Below are 26,044 nucleotides of genomic sequence, written 5' to 3' on the forward strand. Positions count from 1 at the left end.
GAAAAAGAAAAAGACACAGGAATGTGTAATATCGAGGAAGAAAAAAAGAAAGAGAGAGAGAGAGAGAAAAAGAGAGAAAGAAAGATAAAAGTTAGAAAAGAAATTATCTGGTATTTTCTTAACCAAGTAGTTGCCCGAAGCAAAGGTCAAAAGTTAAGCAACGCTCTTGTTATCGGTGCAAACAGCACAGTGTTCACATATGCAACGATGCGATCATGATGCTTTTCGCTAGATCAATGAAATTAATTCAAACGATATAAAGATATGTAAGACCGAAGAAAATGATACATGTGGCTTTACATTGAATAGAAAAACAACAACAACAAAATTCATAGAAGATATGTATATATGTACTTTATTTTCTTCAAATGGAGATTTCCGATGATAGGATCGATCTCGAGACGTTTCTTGAAGAGTCGATTGACGGAAGACGAAGTCTGCGGTTAGGACAACACGGACATCCATCCATCTGTCTACTATGTTACTCGCTCTTTCTCTCTCTATTTTTCTCTCTCATTCTTCGTCTCTTTGTAAGCAGCACGGCTACCGAGTACGCGCTCGAGCCAAGGCGAGAGGAATAGAGTGGGAGAAAGACGGATAAGAGAACGAGACGAGGTCCAACGGGAGGAGGACAGAGTGAGAGTAGTAGGCCGGGCTCGTCGTGAAGCAAGAGAAAGAGAAAGATAAAAAAGAAAGAGATAGAGTATACTGGGTGCTAAGAAAAGAGAGAGAGCAGGCATAACATACGATCCATACGTGTATAGTAAAGAGTCCTGCGAGAAGGAAAAGGAGGAGGAAGCAACGGCACACAGTAGAGCAATACCAGTGTTAGTAGTAGTAGTAGTAGTAAAGTAGTAATAGCAGCAACAAAAGCACCACTAGCAGTAGCAATAGCAGTAGAAGCAGAAGCAGAAGCAAAAGCAACGAAGGAGAAGAAGAAGAAGAAGAAGAAGAAGAAGAAGAAGAAGAAGGAGAAGCCCGAGAACGTTACCTCCCGGAGGCGCGGCGCCGACGACGTTGCGACTATAAGTAAGTCTCGCGCGTCGCGTCGCGGCTTAATGCCATAGCCGCGTCCGTGGCGCCAAGAGGAGGGCCCCCTGGCGACGATAAGCCTTCTTGCTTGCCCGTCGCGAACACACACAGAAAAAAAAAAAACAAGGATAGAAAGAGAGAGAGAGAGACAACGGGTAGCTTTCACCCGCGTTTTTGAGCAGAGCGTTATATACCCCGCGCAAGATGTGGATCGCGACAGTGTAGATAATAGCGTGGACTAGCACGCCGGTGGTGTGTGCACGTCGTCGTCTGGTTTTAAGTCCAGTTAACAATTCAGTGTGTTCCTCGACAGTCCGGGCGTGCTTGTCACACTTTTTAATCCTATTCTCTTATTTACCGATGTCCAATTATTTATGGTGATTATTTTTTTGTGTGATATCGCATTGATTTTTCTTTTCCCTTGATTATTGCCGTTCTAACGAGATAACAACATCAAATAAAACGAAAGACAGCGTGTTTTGAAGAAAAATATAGAATCCTTTTAGTACATGTCATTGTCATTAAGTTACACTTTTACTATCGGAACTGAAATTCCGAACGAAGAGGGAGGTTTACGAGCGTTCACCAACAGCTCGACGATTTACCCTCTGTTAAATCGCAAGGAAGTCTTCTTTGGGATTGTTAAAAGAGGAGGAGGAGGAGGAAGAAAAAGAACAACAACAAGAGGATTAAGCAGAAGTGTTTAGAAGTGTCGTTCTTGTTCCTTGTCATAAATAAACCCTTTTTCTTTTCATCTTTTTCGTACTTGGTTTCGAACTGAAATTATCCTTTACCGCGCGTGTCTGTCTCGTCATTCGAGTGTTCTGTGTATAAAATCGAGATCTACGTGAAGGTATATTATCATCATCATCGTCATCATGTCGGGGTTACTTTACACACTTCTCGGACTCGCGGCGAGTACGAGTCTTCACTGTGCTGTAAGGCGCGAAATAAGTCCATGCACCTGCCGACAAGAGGAGTTCCCCAATCCCGTTATCAATCCACCTCAGAATACGGGCAATGTCGGCAACAATGCTCCTCCAGCACCTCCTCTTCTTCATCACGGGGGACACGGGGAACGCATCGAGGTCGCTTGCGAACGTATGGACTCCTTCGAACAACTAGCCGATGCTCTTAGAGGGAAGTTTACTCCTGAACAACAAATCACCCTTAAAATTACTCATTCCAATCTCAGGGATATATCGCGGCACGATTTTAAAGAGCTCAGAATGTCAATCACCAGGCTCGAATTAAAACACGATCATCTCGGGTGAGTTATTAATTTGTACTTTGTATTATTAATAACAATAAACAAAGTTAGAATCAAGTTATATATAGAATAGAATATGTAGAAAAAAGTTATAACATTTATTTCAATTGTAATATGAAAATAACTTTCTAAGTATTGTTAATACTATGTTAGAAACAAAGAGACTTATTTGAAATATTATTTGTTATATTATAGCTCGGGAAATTATGATTGATAAAACGATATCATTTGAATAATAATTATATGATTAACTAATTCAGTAAATCATGACCTCAACTCGTGCTATCTCTCTTATCGTTTTCTTTGATCGTACGTAAACCGATGGTGAGAAATGTTTTTCACCATCTCTTCTTTTAACCAATTGAAATCTGATCACACTCCCCTATTCGCGCGAGCGCGTTCATATATACTTAACTATATCGCTCCAAATATTTTCCCTCCCTCCCCCGTTTCTCGTTTCGTTCATCTATTACGCGTTTGACGTTTTACAAGTGCTACGATATTATCATTCTCGTCATTTCGCCCAAGTACGATAATAAAAACAATAACATTAGAGTTTGTAGATTATCTAAACGACAGGGAATTAACGCGTATTCACAAATATGACACGCGTACATTGATATCATAGGACTCAATTATCGTAACGAACATTGAATAAAAATTTTTTCCTATAAAACTAAAACACATTATTGTGTGTGATAAGTTCTAATTCATAAACAAAAGGAAAATAAAAAATAGATTAGACGTTTATCTTGCTGTTTAACAGAAACACGCCGTAGTAATGATGATGGTGGTGGTGGTGGTTGTGGTGGTGGTGGTGGTGGTGGTATCCCTGAATTATCTCATTTCTTAGAAAAAAATGATCCTTCTAATTTTTATCCTGAACAAGACAAAGAACGTCTACGTGTACACCGGTCTTCCTTGATTATCCTGCCGTGCATACCACGAGAAACGAAGGAAAATGTGAGTCCTTGAAATGCGGACGATCTTCGAATGCGAAAAGGCGCGTTCTCACGAGCTAAGAGAAACATAGAAAAACACGAACGTAAGAATGGAGTCTTATAATCGTTGACCTTTTTGAAAGAGTTATCTTAGGAAGCCCTGCGTTTATCATCTTGCAATAATTAAATAATGAAACGGTCCGCGAGTCTAGCAGTTAAGTGAATAATCCTATGATAGTGATCATACACCCCTTCCCCCTCATCTCCACCCTTTTCACAACAACCTATCTAAACGCTTACGCTGTTGTCCTGCGATTTTTTGACTTTTGATTAAAAGCAATTCATTTTAATTTCAATTATTTCTCGAGACGGACAGACGATTGTGATAATTGCAAAATTCGCGTCATACGTTTTCCTTAGACAATTAAATTGAAGCTTTCAATCAATCCTAAACTCGTTCAATTTTTAATCTCCTATTGTTTAAATTATTTTTAAAATTAAATAAGAGTACAAAATATGATAAGAATAAATTTGGAAAGTGACACATTACGTATATATATTGTTCATTGATTCTCGAATAGGCCACGTGTTTCGCAGGACAAGCTCGCGTGTGTGAGAATAAATGCGTGCGTGGTTTAAACGCAAGAAGAAAGATAACGCGTTATCGAAAGTAGATGCCTTTCCAGCTTCTCATAAAAAGAAAGTTTCGATTTTGTTTATCACTAGCTTATCTTTTGAAAGATTAATATCCGAAAGTTAAGAGAAAAGAAAAAAAAGGTTGAATTTATCAACACGAACTATTATGTTATTTTGAAGGCTCGTTGATGATAAAGTTTTTGCTGGCTTGGAACGGACACAATATTTAAGTATTGCTGATAATGATGTCCCAGCGATACCAAGACACATTTTATCACATCTTTCATTACTGAGGACTTTGGATCTTAGCAGAAATCACATCAGTCGTATCGATCTTGACGATTTTAAGGTAAGTAATTATAATAATGTAATTAATAAATTATTTAGATTTTTATCAATAGATTATTTATTACACGCTTGATAATATAATCGTTGTTTTTCTTTTAATGCATGAGTAATGCATCGTAGAAAGAAAAAGAAAGATTACACGAAGTTTGTTTTTCAAAGAACTTGACGGAATATTTGTATATATGCATATGTGATCGTATATATATATATATATATGTATATACCTATATAACGTATTCTTCGCACGCACACGTGACGATTCACGTGCGTCGAATTACCGCGACAATGTTAAAGTTGCAATTGATGATTCGCGATTCTAAGCGAGTAGGATCGTTTATAAACGAGTGCCTCGTGTCTCAAATGCACGTTTCTTTTACTTTACGTATTGTATTAAAGAGTTGTTGTTACAATTGGACAACTCAATTCGACATGCACTTAACCCTTTAAATCTATCGATCTTATATTTGATCTAATCTTCCGTTATTTAAAGATTTAATAAAAAGATAAAACAAGAATAAGGGGTACTAGCATTAAACGTGAAATTGAATTTTTTTCAACATCTTTTACTACAATATATATATATATAATTTTTACAATTGAATGCAAGTGATTATCAATTTGGTATTAACTTAAATAATAATAATAATAAATGTTCAATTTTGATCGGTCACGATTTAATATTAATGCAAATTTATGTTTGTACGTGTACCTTAAATTATTTATTATTTAAAAGAATGTTTCGATTTACAATATCAAAATCATTTTGGTTGTTCTTATTGCAGTATAATCCGACGTTGCAGCATCTGTCGATGGCAGGAAATGCCATCTCCGAGATGGTACCAGGTTCCTTACCACCGTTGGTGAAACATCTTCACGTAGGCCGAAACCGGCTTCACACTTTGAATCGTACTTTACGGTAAGAGTTAATCTCTTCGTTTAATCGAATAATTATTTCATTTGTTTTGTTTGTTTTCAAAAAGAACTAGTTATAATTAGACAGGTAATATAATAGATCTATTGCTAACAATTTTCACGTTATACTCTCACGGTATACAAAATGATATTTACTATTCTGATAGTACCATTTATCTAATTGGCTCTATTCATCATCGACTATGTTACAAACGAACTCTTTGATCGAATCGAACGATTAAGACGAGGACATGTGCAAGAGAAGGATACAATTAAGATCTCTAAGAGTTATCACGTGCATTAACTTTTATCGATTAATGCGTATTATTTTCAAAAGACAAACAATGCATTAAAATTTAGTATTTTTGGCATATTAAATGCTAACAAGACAAATGTGATTTAACAATTTTGTTAAATTATGCAAATAGGGTAACACAATAATTCTTTGTTCTATATATAATAAAAATATTTAGTTATTCATTTATAATATAATTAATTTAGTAATAATTAGTAATATATATAATATATTATACTAATAATAATATAATATACTAACTATTTAGTATTACTACATTATTATATATTACTATACTATTATATTACTATTTATTTTATACTACTATAATGTAGTAATAGTTATAATGTAGTTATATAGTTGTAATAGTAATATAATATAGTTATAAATAAATATTTAGTATAATAGTATAATACACTAAATATTTACTATTACTACATTACAGTAATATAAAATGTCAAGCTGCTTGAATTTACTCAAATGCTTGTGTTATGGGGTTAATCGTTACATAAAAAAAAAAAAAGAAAAGAAAAGAAGTAAAAGAAAAACTAGCCTTTGATCTTTTATCAATAGAGACATAGATTTTAAAATATGTTCACTTTCTCTCACAACAGATACTAACATATCTAAAGCTACAAAGATAAAAAGAGTGAGATAAAAAGGAAGAGAAAGAGAGAAAGTAGGAAAATAAAAAAAAAAAGAAAGAAATAAAAAATAAATGAAATATGTCTTTCCATTTCTTAGTGATCTGAATCAACTGGAATGGTTGCTCGTAAATTCGAACGAGCTCACATCGTTGGACGGCGAATTACCGTCCTCGGGGCACAATTTAAAAATGTTATACGCCGTGGACAATAAGCTGACTCATCTGCCGATGGAGTTTCGATATCTTCACCGTTTGGAATCTCTCTTTCTTCAACACAATAAGATAACTACGTTAGGTGGGGCTCTACAAAAGGCACGACGTCTCAAGTTTCTCGAGCTTTCCTACAATGAATTGGAAAAGGTAACATTTTTAACGATACTACACATATTATAATGAAAATTTCCCTTTTTATTCGAAGATGGGGAAGAAATCATTATTTATAATAAAGAAAAATTAAATACAACTAATTTATTGTAAACAAAAAAAAAAATACTGGTTAAAAATATTTGAAAATGTTGACTTTGAATTTGAAATGTTGATAAATAGCAATCTATTTTTTCTTTTATTTTTTGTATAAATGCATTTAAGATTAAAAAAAAAAAAAAAAACCAGAACAAAAAAGGTGTTGAACAGTTTGTTTTTATCAAGTTAAAAGTGTAGAAGAAGAACCCTGAGGGCGTCATATCGAGCACGCGCGGATACATGTAAGAATTCGTACTCGTGTTGAAGCGTGTCTCTTACATACACATATTTCATTCTCTCTGTCTCTTTCTGTTTAACGTGTAGAAGCCGCAAACAGCATCTCTCTTCTTCCTCTTCTTCTTCTTCTTGTTCTTCTTATTCTTCTTCTACATCGGTATAAGCAAGAAGGGACTCCTCCTCGCGCGGAGGCGTCTCTCTAGAGCGTGCCGTGCATTAAGTCAATTACCACAACGTAACATAATTATTATGCCGAGTAGTTCCGTCGCGCAGATTAAAGCTTCATTCGAGCGGACGTTTATCGGATAAATTCTTTCTCAGCCCCCAACTACGAGTAAGATCGGCTTATCTGTAGAAAGCGATTCTTAAGGGGCTTCGATCTCGACGTTTACGATCATATATCATGACGCGAGCTTATATGATGTTCTTCTCTTCTATTTTTCATTTTTATTTTTTATTTTTATGGGGGTTCGAGCATGAAAGAAGAAACTACGAAAGCCTATGTGCACATACTTACGCCGCTTGTTATTAAATGCGTCCATTATCGAGTGAGGAAACTCGTTCATTTTTTTCTCTCTCTCTCTCTCTCTTTCCAAATCGTCGCGACGCGTATTTTATGTTACTCATTAGGCATAATAATGTTGATACATTTTAAATATTTAAGAAAAATAACTTTGTTTCATATGATTGTTAATGTGTAGAATTAGTTTTTAAAAAGAGGGAAGCTCTTTATTAAGTTCGTAGAAAAGAGTTTGAATGTTTTTCTTTCAGTTGAAGGAAGAGGACTTCCTGGAAGTTGAGATGCTGGAAGACCTCGAACTTGGACATAACTCTTTGAAATCTCTTGGCGGTAATAACGAAGATGGAAGTGGGGCCAATAGTGCCCTTTACCCTTTAAGGTCTCTCAAATGTCTTAATTTGACGCACAACGAGCTACAAGAGTTCTCATTCGCTTCGTTACGCGGTTTGCGTGAGCTGCGATTACTCGATCTTTCTAACAATAAAATTGCATTGTTACGTAGAGGAAGAACACCATCGGAGGTAAGCAACATTTTCTTTTTTTTTATTATAGTAAATACTGCATATTTTAAATATAAAATATAATTTGTACATTTTTTGAACAAAGTTCTATCGTAAATTACTATACATACATATATAACTCTATAGTTTATAAGAATACCAACGTTTATGAATTATCATATACTTTATCATTCTTATGGTGCATTAAAATTATAACAAAATAATATATTTTATATAATAATATATATTTCATATGAATGAAAAAGATCAATTGGATTTTTGTAGAATTTAGTTGAAGAGGAAGGTGACGAGATAACAGGTGGTAATATTCAAGACATGCGACTCCAACACAATGAGCTTACAAAATTAGAAGGTTCTTTATTCGTCGGTATGAAGGAACTTCAAAAACTCAATTTCAGTCATAACGCGCTTGGTCCAACGATATCATTTAATGATCTTCGTGGTCTCGATCGTCTTCGAGTTCTCGATTTATCTTACAACGAACTCATCTCTCTCGGAGATACTTCTGAGGTAAGTAAAAAAATAACAAAAAAATATATTATTTGGTTTGTGTTCTTTCTTTTATTTTTATTGGCGATTTAAACGAATTCTGTGATATAATCAGACATGGTTGCCTGCCTTGGAAGAATTAAACGCTTCGCATAATCAATTGGTTACGCTCTCTGGTCGAGATTTCCGTGGTTTTCCTGTACTTTGTAACGCAGACGTTAGTGCGAATATGATTCGAACACTGATGCCAGAATTGGTTGCAAATACACGTTGCACGGTTCACGGTGTCCCAGAAGTTGTACGTATATACCTTCAAGGTGAGTTATCTTCCATCATTCTATTATTTTATTTTTAATTAACACTAGATATACCAAACCAGTTATTTTGACTAATCAGGCCATTTTAATTCAAAGTTTCTACTTCATAAGTAGATAACTTCTGTAATAATTTCAAAATGTCTATAAATCCATTTATCTATTAAAATTATTATTGTTAAATATTTGTTTGTTATTTTTTAAGAGTAAATAAAAACTGGAAGCCTTAAAAAGCATTTTTTCTTATACACCAGTCATATTGACTAGTGTGGTAGAAGTAGGTATACTGAAAATGGTGGTATATCTAGTGTTAATGGAATATAGATCATAAGAATTTTGTTTCTTTCATTTTTTCTTTTTTTTAACCGAGACACTTAAACATTAATTTAATCAACAACAACAACAACAACAAATTAAGAGAAAAAAACCATTCAAAAAATCATGATCTTAGTTCAATTGACTTTTCACCCTTTCAATGATTAGATCAGTCGACACGCATTTACTGAATGGGCACCAGTATGTAATTAATAAACATGTCGTTTAGACGAACGAAGTAAGAAAGATGAAAAAGAAGATGAAAAAAGTATGGGAAAGAGAGAGAGAGAGAAAGAGAGAGAGCGAGTACAAGTGGCGGCAGAAAATAAATTATTCCCTGATAGCAACGTGATTCCATTTGGCGCCCGAGCGAGGCGTACATACATTATTTGTTACAAGGAGTTACATTTATCGCGATAACCCTTGCGTTTGTGGCGCCATCTTGCATTATTTATTGTATCGTACGTGGCTGATCATGCTTGTTATTATTGTTAATACATTGGCTGCTTAGCTGTTATCACGACCCTTTCACGTTATCTCAACTAGTCTCGATATTTTTTGGACTCCTCTCTTTCTCTTACCCATTCTAATTTTTTTTTTTACTTTGTTATACTCGTATAAATACTCACCGTTGACTTTTTTGTTTTTATATTGTATCCTAAGAGTTTGCATAATGTCAGATTCAAAACGTGAACGGAAAAAAATGTAGATATGTGTACTTAGTTTGTTATAAAAATCGAACACGAGACATATCGATCTAATCAATGTTTTGAAGTCCATATTGAAGTCCATATTATCAATGAGACGTTAAAAATGATCATACGACAAGCCATAACTTTGTTGTTAACGAATAAATACGATAATGAGTTTAAAATTCTTGGAATTTCTTATTATAGACAATCCGGTACTATGCGAGCCGGGTCTGGCTGACCTGACTGTTGCCCTCGAGGTAAATCATGCAAAGATTTTTGGAGTTGCGAACAATTGTGAAACAACGACGTTGTCAACAATACTGGGATTGACATCATCTTTACCACCCTTACCACCGACACTTTTATTGGCAGCTGCTGAGGCAGCCTCGGGGACTAATGTTTCCTTTGCAGCGACCCTCGAATAATCCTTCTTAATAGTTAGAGGGATTAAACTTGGTCGACCTGGAGTAAGTCAATAAAAAGAAGCGAGTACATCGCCTCGAAGGAGTTACTCGGTGTGTTTATTCCGTACCTGGAAAGCACGAAGGAAAAGTATCTCAAGTTCGTTCGGAGCCCGATAGAACGAATCAGAATCATTTCGACGAAAGTATCGTCGAAATAATCCAACATCACATTCTGGTTAGTTAAACTCAACATACACAATGACTGAGGAGAGATTTCGTGTTGCTACCGATATTAGAAACATATCAAATATTACTAACTTGTTAGTTCGTGAACAGTGACGAATCATGTCCTTTTTTTGGATGACATATGTATGTAATATATAGGTATATACGGTATTAAGATCCCAAGGTAGTTTCATTTTTGATATGCAAACTTACTTTTTTCCAAACGTATGCACCATAATACATATATATATATATATGTATACTACTAACGTGGTCTATCTAGTTGAACAGAGAGAGAGAGAGAATTGTTGCTTCTTGTATACCGTTTTAAATGTATATAACCTTGAAGCTTTTTTTTTAATCGATAGATAAACGCTTTTGACAAATACTCTGTATATGTCATCAATTATATTACAATAGAAACAGTCACGAATCCATGTGTGTGCGGGTCCGTTAATTAATTAAATAGAATTTCAACGTCTTAACGGATCATATTTATTTTGTTATACCGTCTGGCAATTGAATTATTTAAAAATTATTATTTTGATCCGTTTATTATTAAAAATATAATAATCGTGATTTTATGGAAATTAAAAACAAACGATTTATCATTAATCTCAGCTTAATGATTGACAATGTTTCTTGTATACAATGTAAATAACTTTCTTAATACATTTACGTTATCATTTCGTCGTTGATTCTATAAACTTGAAGAAAAAAAATATGCGTTACCAACGATGAATACTAATGAACATAACAACAAATAAATTAACGGGTATATTTGATTTAACAGACACTTTTCAACGATTCATTATAATTTACTTCTATTTATTCGGTCAGTATTTATCTTAATTAATGATAAATATTTTGTAAAATAAATTATATCACAATATGTAGGAATATTTAATTTTATAAAAAATACTGACAAAATAATAATATTTACAAATATTGTTAATAAAATACAATGATAAACAAATCTTTGACTAATCGGTTTAAATACTGACCGGATAAATATTAGCCATTAAAAACATATATATATATTTTGTTATATTTGTGAATAGCTCTTTTAAATTTACCAAGTAAAGTTAGAGAAAAAAAATGGCGCGGGAACAGATATGTAATAAGTAAACAACGATCGAATTATTATGATTAGAATAGATTATCGAGAAAAAATGTAATCAATCATTTCTTCTCGAATCTAACGTATTATTAAATCGTTAATTAGTATTTTATTAATAATAATGTACCAAGTAAATATGATTTGACGAACACTAGAGTGTTGTTTCAAAATTATTTCTTTTAACGAGTTAAATACGACGATTCTGTTGAAAACGTTGCTAATTATGCTACTCGTTGGAATATAATATCTCTCTCTCTCTCTCACTCTCTCTCTCTCTTTGTATGGAAATATCTTGTTAGTTGTCGTCGTTATTTATCATTCGAATCGTGTCGCCTGCTAGGTTTTAATCTTATCACATATGGTCAATACCGTGCAAATACGGCTGTCATTCTACGTAATAGTAAATCATCGATTCCCATCGGTCAGGCTTCGATCTATAATTAATTTCTTCGATAGCTGAGCTAACGATTGGCCCCATGGGTCAATGGAGTAAATGAAATCTGTTAGTTTAAGCTTTGCACACGATATTATAGGCTGATTGGAAGTGGGCGATCAATTGACCCTCTCGTTAACTAGTGCCAATAGGGATGAATTGTTATAAGCGTGTCTCTCTATGCATACATGATGATACATTGGCCCTTTCCGAGTAACATGGTCTCTTATATCGTTAGCAAATTTTTTCTTATACATTTATCGATACTTATGAATAATTCTAATGATGATCTAGATCAAAATCATTCTATAATTTCTTATTATTTAACCCTTTGCGGACTAACGCCGGATATATACGTTCTGCGTAAATCATCAAATTGGCCAAAGAACTCATGCGTTCCGCGAAAACAGTTGATAGAGTAGAGAAACGCATATATGTGTCCCACGTAACCACGTTTAAGCAGAAATATGCGTTGGTAATTTTAAATGACTATCATGGCATGAGCTCGGTACCATGGTACGGTTCACTTCGAACCATCTCGTCTGCAAAGAGTTAAGAACGTATTATTTAACAGAAACATTTAATATAATTGTTCCCCAACATCCCAGTATATTTTGAAATTCATTCCATTTTATTTTTATCTGAAGTATTTTTTAGAACAGAAATTGATGAAATTATTCAAAAAAAAAAAAAAATTTGAATTATAAATATTAGTCCATGTAGAAGACAGCTGTTAGCACCGACTGCTAGCTACATTAGCTAGAACTCAAAATCAAGATGTAATTTAATTGTTAAGTATTTTAAATTAGTTAACATTATGGGTGCTACGCAATATCTAAATATATAAGGAAAAATTGTTGATTTTAGTTTATCGTAGATTTTATTTCAACAAAAAGAATATTTCATTAGTATAAATAAATTGTTTTTCTTTCATCAGCGTACGAATGTTTTGTTTATTTTTATAAATAAAATTAGTTAACTGTTTAGCACCCATAATAACGGATGTAAAACTTGATTAAAATGTAGGTGCCATATATAAATATAGAAAAGACAAAGCAGATACCTGTTAATAATTTAGTCTTTAAGTAATTTATCTTTACTGTGATTTACAGTCTCTTATTTCCAACATAAATATATATCTAAGTAAATGAAAAACTAGGTATAACCAATACTCGTACTACATAATAAATATTGACAAATAAGGAAACATTATTGTAACAATGATAAAATTCAAATTTTAATAAGAACATACTAATAAGTGTATGGTTTGAGTGCTACAACAAATCGTTTTAGGTATTTCAATTAATTAATTTTTATTAATAAAGACTTTACTATTCTAATAATTTATATATATATATGTATATATTATATATATCTTCCATATTATTATGAAATTATACAGTCAACGGCTTAGCCACGTTGGATTACTAGTTCCCGGCACGATCATTAAAGTCAACCCATGTGGGACATGGTTAGTAACATGGATGGATGACCTGTCCGGAAAAACAAAAGACAAAAACTGTGTGCTATTGACTCCAGAGAGGTTGAAAAAGATACGACCTCTCTGGTAGTATTGAATAAGTGTAAGAAAGTGTCATTATACTAGTAAAACAATAGTATTATAAATAAAAGCATTTAATATTTCAATTGAATATATTGTATATATTGTATAATTTCAATTTCCGTCCATATAATACTTTAAAAAGATAATCCTTAAAAGACAGAGAAATGCGGTGATGTTTGATACCCATGATTGGTCATGATCAAAGTCAACAGTGCCTTTTAGATCAATCAAGTGTTCTTTTTTAATCGTAGGGTGTATTTCCTTGACTATGAGAAAAATGAAGTATTAGTTAATTATTTGGATAGATATTTAGTTTTAATATTCCAAAAATAAAAACTTAAAATACATACCTTTCCATAATTTGTCCTCATTAATCAAATTTACATAATATTTATCCTTTGCATATTCATAATTTCTAAAAAATGATACCTTTACTTCATCGTAATCTTCCTTGTGTTCTATGTCAATACCAAAATTTAAAATAGATTTGTAAATATTTGTTGCTTTTTTAAGTGCATTCCACTCGTTGCATTTTTTCTCTCTTCTTTCTTGTACCTCTATATAAATATATATGTACATATAACTTTAAACATTCTTATTAAAGTAAATATAAACTTATATAGATTTTATGGAAAGAGATATATACCTTGTTTCAAGTCAACTAACTCCAAAGATAAAGCGTCTCTATTTGTCTTGATTTCTGCTATATCTTTTTCTAATGTTTCTTCTTGGTTGATAGTATTTGTAATTTTTTTATCTACTATCTTTTGCTTTAACATCATATCATCCATTTTTGACTTTAATGTATCTAATTGACTCTTTAACTCTGATATCTTAACCATATACGATTTCTTTGTTTGTGCATATTCTGCAGAAAGAAAAGAAGTAAAATAATATATACTTTTTATTCCACACAAATCTTTCATAGACCAAAATAAAATTTGTCAATAATTATACAATGAATTTTTCACAAACATAATTAAGAAATATATATTTCATTTGCAAGCTGCATTTGAAAATTAATTAATTATCAATCTAAAGAAAATAATTTATATTTATTTTTTAACATTTACCATTTTCACTAGTCGTTGCATTTGCAAATTTCTGAATGATGTCTTTTCGAAATTCACAACAAAATGATGACAACTTTTCCAATATAGTAAAGTCACCATTTTGTAAAACATGAACCATATCACAATCGTATTTTTCGATTTCCATCTTGTACAATACACTGCATAATTAAGAAAAAACTAATTAATTATTATTTATAACGTGACAAGAGAATAACTGTCTAAGCGTACACAGCAGCCATTTTTGTACATTCAAACATTCAAATTTCCAATATTGCCAACATATCAAACAGAATACCTCTAACCTCTAAATGTTAAAGTTTCATATGATACATTTTATATTTATATCTAATCTTAAGTTACTTTTTTTTACATTTTTAATATTTACTTTATAAAAATTCATTATATCAACGTATTATTTATGTCAATTAGTATCTCATTTGATTAATTCCTGTTACCAAAAATATTCAAATATTCTTATCCATTGAATTAAAATAATTTTTTGTTTTGTTTATTAATAATTATTTGACTTTAGCTAAAGATTAAAAGAACAAATTTTTAAAATACAGAACAATATCATAAAATATAATTCAATATATAGTAAATAACGAAGAATTACTGAGAAACTTGCAGATAAAGTGGTTAATGGATATTAATACACTATTATAAATATATCAATGTCCTACAATAACCTAGAAATTATTTCATATAATCATCTCTCATAATTATTATAAAATGAAAATTTTATGTAAAATATGATGATGATGATTATGATTATTATTAATTAACTTTATCTTGTACATCAGAAATGCATATCAGTATCTGGATCTGGATCTATTGGTTGCATGTCATTCCAACATGTTACCTCTACCATTTCCAAATTTCCGTCTTCCGTTAAAGTTAATAATTGCTTAGTTGAATTATCTTTAACTTTAACCATCATATCAACGTCATTATGCGTAGATGTTAGTTCTGTAGGATGCATAAAATTGTCATTGACATTAATATGCTGTAAAATTCTGACATACATTGGTTGATCCGAAGTAGATGTTTCATCTAAAATGGATAATTAATAACAATTTATATTTTATTATTAAAAAAAAGAATATTCTCGTTTGATTTCATTTTACCAAAAATGTCTTCTAACGCTTACCATGTTCAAGAATATTTGGAATGTGTAAGTTTTCAGAATTTGCTAATCTTATTACTGGTATATTTTCATTAGTAATTTGCAATTGTGAATAAGTATGGAATGGTAACATAGGTATATTTTGCTGTACACTTTTCTCTATGTCAGACATTTTTGTCAGATCTTCGTTATTATCTTTTATAGAAACTTCTATCAGACAAAAATGATTATAAATCAATCTTTCTCTCTTTCTATTTTTATCTCATTAAAAATATACATGTTTAGATCCTTACCTTTTTCTCTTTCATGATCTTTTATAACTTCCATTTCGTTTTGATGCTTATGCACATCGCACTCATGATTTATTGCTTGATGATCTCCAGAGAATTGTATACCACATTTATCACAAAATATTTTCTGCTGTTTTATGTAATCTCGTATATGATGAATCATAAACGAGTTGTGATGGGTGGTATATTTACACTTATCGCATTGCATCCAAACATTTTTTTTACCTTTGTTATGGTCCATAGTATTAACGCATAATGTATCATCTTTTCTTTTAAAACGATTACAAGAATTACGAGTATTAGATCGTGTTATTTGAGGTGGTTGAGAAAGTTTAGGTTTTTCACTATTGTCAAGTAGCTCTCCTTCTTTTAATGAATATTTTTGTTCTAAAAATCGTAAAACATTTTCTCGAATACTACACATTTCTGTTTCCAATCTATCAAGTGTGTTAATAAGATTAGCACAGCTCCGACAAATCACATCATCTTCTGATATTACAATCATATACCTAAAATATATACATATACATATTCATTGTAATCAAAATTTGAATGATTAAAAATTACTGAAATAATTAAATTATGAAATAACAATACCTTTCGCCAACCAATTCTCCTAATTTTTCAATAACTTTAGACTTAGAACTTTGTGTTTTACATGTTGCTAAAGAATAATAACGTCCTTTTACAATTACATCACAAACAAAACATTGTAAAAATGGTGTTACTTGTGATTCATAATTCGTATTATCGATAATGGAATTATTTCCAGTACTATTAGAATTATTTTGATCCGCAGTATTAATTACTAACGCTGAACTTACAGTTGCCATTTGTAAAGTTAGATTATTTTGTTAAAATGGATAAAGATTATAAAAAGAAATGAACATCGTTCGTTATTATATATGTGTTTAATAGGTGTGAATTGAGACAAATATTGTAATTATAGAAAAAAATATTCCAAAAAAAAAAAAACCCAACTATATAAAATCTAGGAATTTATTTATAATGTAATACATGCGTGATAATATTTTTATATTACAATATTTTCAAGAGACAAATAAGAACGTATTTAATAATTTCAAGTTTATTTATTCATTGTCTACAGTGACATATTTCATTATATACTCATTTACATGATAATTAAAAATCAATATCTACCGTCTTTGTTGTTATTCCACATACCTGGGATTCACAAAGAATTAAATATATTTTTTTTTTTGCACAATTGTACTAAGAGATATTTATATGAAAAGTTTTTTTTTTTTTTTTACAGCACTGTTTGTAATTTTTGTATTGCTGCTAGACATGTGCGTATGAAATGATTTTTGAATTACAAAGGAATTGAACATTATGAAGTTTATAAGAGTGATGTAAAATTGTACATTTCAAACATGCCCTTATTATACCACCAAAGAAAAACTAATGATGTATTAATTAAGTTTAGTACCATGTAATTACATTTTGGTTTTAATGAGAGCCATTAAAAACTTGATCATATTATACTAAATTTAGATTATATTATATTAAAATAAAAAATTTAGCGCATAACTTTAAACACTTGCGCTGGCGATGAATTCACCGTCATGCGAGCTACGAACGTCTCATTTTTATTTCTGTACTATTCCATAAAGAAGTAGTATGGAAATTCTGCGACAAAAACATCAGGACGAGTGTGACACATCTTTCCAGCGCAAGTGATTAAAAAAAAAGATGACAAAAGACAAAAAAACGGAAAAAATTTCAATTGATGTACTTTTCTTAGCTCGTACAGCTGTGTCTTACTTAATATAGTTTTTAACTAAACATATAAGAAAGAAACATTACACTAGGTACAAGCACTGTAATCGTACATTTTCATTTCTTCCACAATATAAAATAAAACTTAATATTTAACTATTGTACGTACGCTAAGAGTTATTAGATTTAAAAGACAATTACATATAAAGATAATAATGTATGTAGAAAAGGGTATGAGTGAAACGTACTGTTTTTTATAACAATTTATCCAAGATAATTATATATCCACTTTCTCACATTTTATCTTTACATCTTGTTTCTTATTATTACTTTCATTATCATTTCCCTCGATTTTTTCGTTATCTCTTTCCTTTTCCTTTCCATGCTGTTGCTGTTGTTTTTTATCTGAATTACGAAAACGATCATAACGAGAATCCTCATCATCGCTGGATTTGGTTCCAGGTTCGGTTTCTCTTAATATATCACCTAAATCTTTATCGACATCATCCCATAATTTGACACCGCTGTCGCCATGATAATCATCATCATCGTCCTCATCTCCCTGACCATTTTTATTAACTTTTGCATTTTTTTCCGTTTCATTAGCAACTTTTTGTTCGGCGATTTTCACATTTTCTATAACATTGTTACTACCGTTACTACCAGATAATGGCTGAATACCACTAGTCGATGTAGGAGTTTCGGAATTCGTTGAAACTTTCGTAGTATCCGATGTGTTGATCGTATTGGAATTAGTACTTGTATTTACAGACGAAGATGTTTGAAGATGTATTCTTTCAGCTTCTCTTCTAAGTGCTTTATCGTCATTATCTCGTACATACCTATATATATATATATAGAAACGAAATTTCAAAGTAATTTATATATATATATATATTTGTGTGGTCGTGTTATGTATTATATTGTATTATTTTATATTACTTTATTTTATATGATATAGCATGATAATGATAATAATATAATATAATTATTATTTACTTATATCAATTACCGTTTCAGATGACTTCGAGTGGAACAATGAAGCGCCACTGCTCTTTCACTATTTTCACTACGAGGCAGATAAACTTTACACAATTCGCAAAATTGTACTTCTACGCGTTTTATATACTCTGCTCCCACTTTAATCATTTGTTTATTCTTGGGCTTTTTTTCAGTCTCGCTCACATTTTCACCATCTGTCGGTTTTTCTTTCTTTTTATCGCTACTTTCTTCGTCCTCTGCAAAATGGTACAATTATTATATATTTGTTTTTATATAAAATCAGATTTAGAAAGAAAAAGGAAAATGTAAGAAAATTTTACATAACTTACCATCAACATCACCCACTGAATCTAAAGTCATAAAGTTGTCCAGATTGACTTCCTTATCGTCTTCCTCGGGAGCACTGGAATCTGCTTCAGGCTCTCCATTTCCAGTACTCATTCTTTCTTTCCATACGCTTTTCCTCTGCAAGGATAAAAGAAGAAACTCGAGTGTATCTTGGTACATATTTGTATAAGAAAATAATAATTGGATAAATTTGAAATATTTAAAAGGAAAAATTTACCTTTATGTGATCGAGAGAACACATATGTGTTTCGAAGAGCATTGGCGATCTGAATTGTATACGACAAACACGACAAAATGGTGTTAAGAATCGTTTCATTTGACGATGTGATTCGGATAATTGATGTACAGCTTTGATGGAACGATAGTTTAATTTGCATATAGGACAGAACATGGTACGAGAAGGTAAAGTGCCGCGAGCAGCATCGCGTGCTTCTACTCGTCGTTGTTCCTGTCTTTGCAAAACTCTCATTCGTGTTAAAGTAGCTTTGTGTCGAGATGCGATACGTCTCATAGCTGCACTGTGACGTCCAGAGTATAAATGCAGAGAATATTCTTTGAATGTAACACTACGGTGAGCACAGTGTGGACAATTCAATTTGATGAATTTCCTTCCATCACGTCTACTTGGTAATTCCTCCGAATCAGCGTTTCTACCATGTTCATTTTTATCATTTTCATCTCTTTCTTCATCATCGCCGTCATCTTCTTCGTCCTAAAGGATACGCATCAAAAAATACGTTGCTTTAAGTTTTTTTAGTTTAAGGTGTTTTTTTTTTTTTTTTTTAAGATCAAAGAGAGCGAGAGTGAGAGAGCGTGAGTGTATGAGATCTAGAGATTTCTCGTAGAAAATGTGACAATTCTAGAGAATATTCCTCCTACCTCCTGTTTCGTATCTTCCTCGTCCTCCTTCACTTCTTCGTCATCTTTTTCTTCTTCATCTTCGGTGTTTTGTCTTTCTCTCTCTTGCTTTTCCTTTTTTCTCTTTTCATCTTTTTTCTTTTTCTCATCCTCTTCCTCATCTTCTTCTTCTTCGTCATCTCGTTCATGTGGCTGGATTTAACAACGTTAGGAAGAAATAGTAGTATAATTATACAACGGTGAATGTGAAGAGAAGCACAGTGTTTTCTATAGTTTTCTCTTGATTAATTGATAATTATATATTTTATGCCTGCGATAATATATATCAGGCAGGCATCACAGTGAAGAGATTTTTAATTAGAGAAATTACCTTCTCCTCGTCATCCCAGTTACTCTTGTTATCATCGTCTTCATCGTCGTCGTCGGAAAACTCAGCGTTAATAGCTTTGGCCATCTCTCTATCCTTGTCCTTCATGCTGCTTCCTGATCCTGACTCCTTTTTACTTCCGGATAGCCTAGTAGTACCGCTACTAATGACAGCAATTGGTTTTTGACTTACATTATTTCCCTTCATTTTGTTCTGGTTCCTTTGTCTTTCGTTTTTTAATCACCAATCAAAATTTGTTTTATTTTTTATATTTATTATATCTATATATATATATTTTTTTTTCTTAGTTGATATACAGCAAATATCGCGATAGTATTCATTGCTCTTATCCCCCATAATATGAGAATGCACTTCGTTTAGCAATAAAGGTCCAACTATTTCAGCCTTTTTGCATTGTCATTGTGCTCTTGTGGTTTCGCATGTTCCGCGTGGTCTTAAAATACTTATATATGTATATATATATATTAGAAATAACGTTCTTTTACTGCATTTTTTTTATATATATATATATATTTATATTTTTTGTTTATATATATACTTTTATTTATTTATTTTACTTTTTTTATTTATTTATTTATTTATTTATTTAGTCACTGCTATGTGGAAGAACGATAAGTAATGACATCATAAAGTACAAGTATTTTTAGTTCTCGTATCAAAAGTAATTACATTGCATTTGAAGATAGTAGTACGCACAGACATCGTATTAATGCGCACCACATATTTATTTTTATGATCAATTCCCTCTGTACATACGACCCTGTCAAAAGTTTGCCTCTCAGCAATATATGTAAACATTTGTTTTCGTGCGATATCATTTGTGTCAGGTTTGTTTTCTTTTACCATTTTATTAATGTCTATATCGTCATCGTGACTCTCAGGTCATTGACATAGCCAGTTCGTGTACTGACGGGTAAGCAAGCAGGCTACTAGGACGGTATTGCGGTTGGTAAGTGACTTATTAATTAGTTACCTCCTGCGCAATTTGGTAGTTGGCACGCGCACACGCTGGATGTAGTCTCGCGAACGCGAACCTAGCAGCTTGCGTCGATAGTCGAGCGAGTGTAGGGTACGCTTGCGAGCCATGATGACGTCCGATCGAGAGCTCATCCGATGAAATCCACCCCCTCGACCGCTGCCGCGAGTGGAAATGCGACCTCTGTAGTTTGAACTCTGATGCGATATTCTTCCTCGACTAGAGGTATATCTTTGAGTCGGGGGCGCCATCTCGCTGATGCGAGGGGGTGGCGGAGGTGCATAGCTCCGTGAAGCAGAATGACGGTCCTCCGAACGGTGATATGAAGAGGCTCGTTCACTCTGTCTCTTGTCCTCATAAACCGCCGACGATGACGAGCCCTTATTGTCATCGTATGGTGTTGATGCTGATGAACCACCGTAAGACGAGGAGTACCTCTGCGAACCGCTACCGCTACCACCTCCACCCTGCCAAATCAAATTCAATTGTGCTCCTTCCTTTTCATTTCTTTCTTTCTCCATTCCTGTCATTCTCTCTTATCACATACATACTTATGCGTGTATTTATTTTATATTTTATTTATTTTTATATATATATTTTATATATATACATATATGTAATATATCTCTCCCCTCTTTCCCTCTCCTAGAAGTATGTTTAATGTCATTTCAATGATTTATTGATCTAGTTTCAGCAGGTTTTTTCGAACTTCCTCATATTACTTTTTTGTAATAGCAGGGCCAATCATTTACTTTAAAGTCGTCCAACCTCACTACACCCATTCTCGTTGGATCACCGATTTATTATACCTTATAGATTTACCTCCCTAAAGTAATTTCTAAATAATGTTGATGAACTTAATATTGCAACATTGCTCTTTTTTTTTTCATAATTTAAATTTTTATACTTTTCCGGAAGTTCAATATATATATATGTATATATGTATATATATTGTTTCTTGGTGATTTATACTCGTTCTTTTCTATTATATTTTTGAGAAATTTTAATTTATTATATTTGACCAGTATTTAGTAATTTTCTTTGAGATATCAAGTGAATTCTTTAAAATTGTGGATAGAAGTCTTTGAAATAGACCTTTCCAACTTCCTGAAGGAAAGAGCAGCACCGTTTAGAATAATATTAATTGTAAAAAATCCTTTTCTATATTTACTATATTTTCTATTGATTATTGTTTCTCATTTTCTGCCATTTGATTGATCATTATATTAACTTGGGAAAGAAATTAAGCTAATTAAGAGATTAATCTTTATATGATATATATATATACATACACACATATATATGTATGTATATATAATATATATATATACGTACGTACGTATGTATGTATGTATATATATATATATATTTTTTTAAAACAATCTTCAGAAGAGTGAAATATTCAAGAAAAATATTTGATAGATATTTGATCATTGACTTTTATTTTCTAAACCTTTCTGGTATGCTTTAGTTGGGAAACTTATATATCTCAGATTATGCACAAGTGGATGTGCGTTGACTTATAAAAACTTGATACTTATTATAACCTTCTCAGTTTTTAGTTAAGTTTAGTATTCTTTTTTTTTTTTAAATCAGAATCAACATATAAGATGCATGTTCTCTGTATTGGAAAGGTCTATGCGTTGTTCAGAGTCAAGAAATTCGGACCTCCTTCAAAGTATATAATTTAGAAAATCTGTCATTTGTGTGTTTATATATATATATAAGGTTATTTATATTATAGTAGCTTTACTTTGTAGTATCAACTGTTGGAGCAATGTGGGGATGCTGTCAATATTTGATTCAATAATTTGATTTCTAACTGTGCACGAAATTGTTTTCATAGCACATATTGCTATTATACAGAGAACAATGCTGATGCAATATGAGCACAATAAAATCCGTATTTCTACATTAATATTCATCTGTTCGCTCAGTTATCTTTCATGACTGTGCGTGTTTAATAATTTAAGTACCATCTAGGTATATATTTCATCTTTTATTTGATGCATTCGTAGTGTTCCACCAGTAGTGTCCCAACGCAAAAAGAATGGGTGTTCAAGAAGCCGTTGGCTCGTCGCTTGAAAGGAAATTATGACATCTTATGAATACCTGTTCTCCTGCTTTTTTTCCTATAAAATTGTTTTCTTTCTTTCTTTTTTTTTTTTTTTTTCTTTACAGACGAATGCCCCGAAAATGTTTTTGCAACTAAATAGAAGCTAATTGTCTAATTTTTTTCAATATTCAATAAACATATTTTAAATGAATAAACTTTTCAGGACAGTCGTTTCAAGTTATACTACGTTTTCTTTCTTTTTTTTTTTTTTGAAATTTAGAGGAACTATTTGAAGAGAAGACCTTTTTAATTAAGGCCTATAATTTCTTCTTGGCCTTTAGGAATGTAGAATCAGAATGGAGTAGCCTAAGACTTTTTCACAACTTTTACACATTATAGTTTGCTTAATTCTTTTCATAGTGTACATACCTGATAAGAATCGCTTCTAATCCTTTTACGAGTTGAATCTCCAGAAGAACGATGATCATCTCTACCGGAATAAGAATCCTAGCAAAGATGAACACACAAAAAAGTGATATTAACAATTTGATCTAAAATATCTACATTATATGTATTTATTCTTAACTACTTACACGTGGCCGTTTGTAACTATTTGAATGTTCACCCCTTCCACCTCTGCTTGAATACCTTTCAGATCCGCCTATAAGAAATACAAAAAAAAAAAGTCAGTTAAATATTTATTTAAAACTAGATATACTAGACCAGTCATTTTGATTGGTCGGGCCATTTTAATTCAAAATTTCTACTTCATGTAACATTTGATTTCTATAAATAATTTCAAAATGTCTATAAACCCATTTATCTATTAAAATTATTATTGTTAAGCATTTTTTGTTATTATTTAGGAGTAAATAAAGATTAGAAGCCTCAAAAAGCATTTTTTTGTATACACCAGTCATTTTGAGTAGTGTGGTAGAAATAGGTATACTCAAAATGGTGGTATATCTAGTATTAAGAAATACAATTCAATATTCTTTGATATCAACTAACCTGAATTGTATTTAGAACGTGAATCATAACCAGTGGTAGAATATTTAAATCTACCTCCTCTCGAAGAAGAATAACTTCCTCTATTAGACATATTTCCTCCGGTAGATCCTCCTCCCCAATCGCTTCCTCCTCCACCTCCTCGACCTCTGTACGAACTACCTCCACGTGAACTAAATCCTCGGCCGCGAGAACTCATGGTTGAACTGTCAATAGTAAATATCAAATAAATATTATACGAATTACTATTTTCTTTTTCAAATCTTCACTTATAGCGATAATATTTATATATGTATTGTAACGTATAACGATAATATTTATATATGTATTGTAACGCTTCTGAACGCTAACACTAACCTGTATTTGTTGTAGCCGTAACTCATTTTAGTATATCGATGAGTTACAAGCCTCAGATATGATGAGAATGGTCTACGAACAAAATGGGTACGTATTTATAGAAGAATATCTTGACTTATGTAAAGTCAATCAAAATTCTAATGTATAAAAAACAATAAATATTCTTTAATAATATATCTCTAACATCTTCACTCTATTGATTATTAATCAAATTTTAAGTAAAAACTAAATAATATATTTCACAGAAAATAAACTAAAGAGTATAATTCACAAGCTATATATATTGAATCATTTATAAATAATATAGAAAATAATATTAAAGGTGAATTTTAGTATCACAATGCACAACTTGTGCTTTCTATGCACCTACCACACGCCATTCTAGGCAACGCACGCGCATTTTTACGTATATGGATGCCGATATATACGTACACGTATGTACACACGTATTACACACTATAAGCTACTTATAATAATTGAACAATCATATTTAACAAAATGATTATAATCATTTCAATAAATGTATCATCGTATTGATGATTACTCTTACAAGATGTACATCATAAAAGATCAGTACCCTCAATGCTTTATAAAGTACTGCTCGGAATCAAATATAGAATTGGAATAGTTTTTTTTATTCCTTTAAATATATCTATAAGTATATCAATATTTTCATTTACTTTTCAATAACTTTTTATCGCTGAAGATAAACGTGAATCGTATTGAAAAGTAGTAGAAATCTAATAACACGCAAATCGATAAGACCGTTTTCATTTGGCGCGACTAAATGGCTAAATTTAACAAATTCGATATGCGTTTACTAAAAACAATTCTATTCGTTAATATATAATAATATCGTTACCTTTTTTGAGATGTAGAACAATGTAGATGATTAATAAGTATTATTTGATGATATTTTTGATGAATTTCTAGAATAAGCTCTTCGGAACGTGCCAATGGATGTACTGGGATGTACGTTCGAAAATAAAATGTCTGCCTCTCCAAGTGTAGCGTCCCACCTCTACTCAGTTAACCGGGGCTAACATGAGGAATAAAAGAATTTAACCGGAAGTACCGAATTTACCGGAAATGATACAAATGAAGTATTAATTTTTTTTTCTTTTAATAAATATCGTTTCATTATCGATATCGCAATTAGAAAGAAAATAAATAAAATTATTATACATTGAGATTAATTTTTATAAATATTTTTATTTATTTATATAACTATAGTTTCAATTTAACGTGTATTATCAAATTGATTTATTCGATAGGTCGGTTAAAAATTTCGATTGTTTAGGTTGCGATAAATGAATATATTTAAATTTATATATTTTTTTTAAAGGAAATTATTATCAAATCAAAATAGTTTAGAAAATATATAACAAAAAATGCATTAGGATATTTTGTTTATTTATGTAAAAAAAAAAAAAAAAAGAGAAAGAG

The 26,044-nt window shown here is 31.6% G+C and overlaps 4 protein-coding genes across 8 annotated transcripts; 1 reads left to right on the top strand and 3 right to left on the bottom strand.

Annotated features, from left to right (window-relative positions):
• Positions 1-620: 620 nt before the first annotated feature.
• On the top strand, positions 621-13,464 carry ltl (leucine-rich repeat-containing larval translucida). The gene is made up of 8 exons (XM_015336221.2): positions 621-2,302; positions 4,060-4,228; positions 5,010-5,143; positions 6,179-6,440; positions 7,551-7,820; positions 8,085-8,330; positions 8,425-8,626; positions 9,835-13,464. Exons 1-8 carry the CDS (start codon positions 1,911-1,913, stop codon positions 10,053-10,055), a joined length of 1,896 nt encoding a protein of 631 aa, XP_015191707.1. The 5' UTR covers positions 621-1,910; the 3' UTR covers positions 10,056-13,464.
• LOC107074625 (uncharacterized) lies at positions 11,628-14,594 on the bottom strand. The gene is made up of 4 exons (XM_015336224.2): positions 14,450-14,594; positions 14,023-14,244; positions 13,727-13,933; positions 11,628-13,642 (listed from the first exon to the last, which is right to left on the bottom strand). The coding sequence occupies exons 1-4, from the start codon at positions 14,592-14,594 to the stop codon at positions 13,488-13,490; spliced, it is 729 nt and encodes a 242-aa protein (XP_015191710.2). The 3' UTR covers positions 11,628-13,487.
• Positions 14,468-16,840, bottom strand: LOC107074624 (uncharacterized). 2 transcript variants are annotated; one of them, XR_016177573.1, is made up of 5 exons: positions 16,463-16,840; positions 15,869-16,374; positions 15,600-15,785; positions 15,066-15,502; positions 14,468-14,607 (listed from the first exon to the last, which is right to left on the bottom strand). XR_016177573.1 is itself a non-coding variant. In XM_089175371.1 (5 exons), the coding sequence occupies exons 1-4, from the start codon at positions 16,696-16,698 to the stop codon at positions 15,249-15,251; spliced, it is 1,182 nt and encodes a 393-aa protein (XP_089031497.1). In that variant the 5' UTR covers positions 16,699-16,787; the 3' UTR covers positions 14,473-14,607; position 15,248. The 2 variants fall into 2 exon arrangements, 1 of the variants encoding a protein (XP_089031497.1); XM_089175371.1 differs by having other exon boundaries at positions 14,473-14,607; positions 15,248-15,502; positions 16,463-16,787.
• Positions 16,841-16,936: 96 nt separating this feature from the next.
• Positions 16,937-25,626, bottom strand: LOC107074623 (uncharacterized). 4 transcript variants are annotated; one of them, XM_015336222.2, is made up of 12 exons: positions 25,461-25,626; positions 24,599-24,670; positions 24,245-24,447; positions 23,827-23,894; positions 23,663-23,740; positions 21,175-21,644; positions 20,184-20,343; positions 19,835-20,005; positions 19,173-19,667; positions 18,937-19,072; positions 18,618-18,843; positions 16,937-18,447 (listed from the first exon to the last, which is right to left on the bottom strand). In XM_015336222.2, exons 2-12 carry the CDS (start codon positions 24,622-24,624, stop codon positions 17,883-17,885), a joined length of 2,598 nt encoding a protein of 865 aa, XP_015191708.1. In that variant the 5' UTR covers positions 24,625-24,670; positions 25,461-25,626; the 3' UTR covers positions 16,937-17,882. The 4 variants fall into 4 exon arrangements, with proteins under 4 accessions (XP_015191708.1, XP_089031494.1, XP_089031493.1 ...); XM_089175368.1 differs by having other exon boundaries at positions 24,299-24,447; positions 25,461-25,621; XM_089175367.1 differs by having other exon boundaries at positions 20,184-20,340; positions 25,461-25,621.
• Between the last annotated feature and the right edge of the window lie 418 nt (positions 25,627-26,044).

The sequence above is a fragment of the Polistes dominula genome, unplaced genomic scaffold (assembly GCF_049000335.1).
Source record: "Polistes dominula isolate Pdom_NZ unplaced genomic scaffold, Pdom_raw_medaka contig_82, whole genome shotgun sequence".
Taxonomy (NCBI): domain Eukaryota; kingdom Metazoa; phylum Arthropoda; class Insecta; order Hymenoptera; family Vespidae; genus Polistes; species Polistes dominula.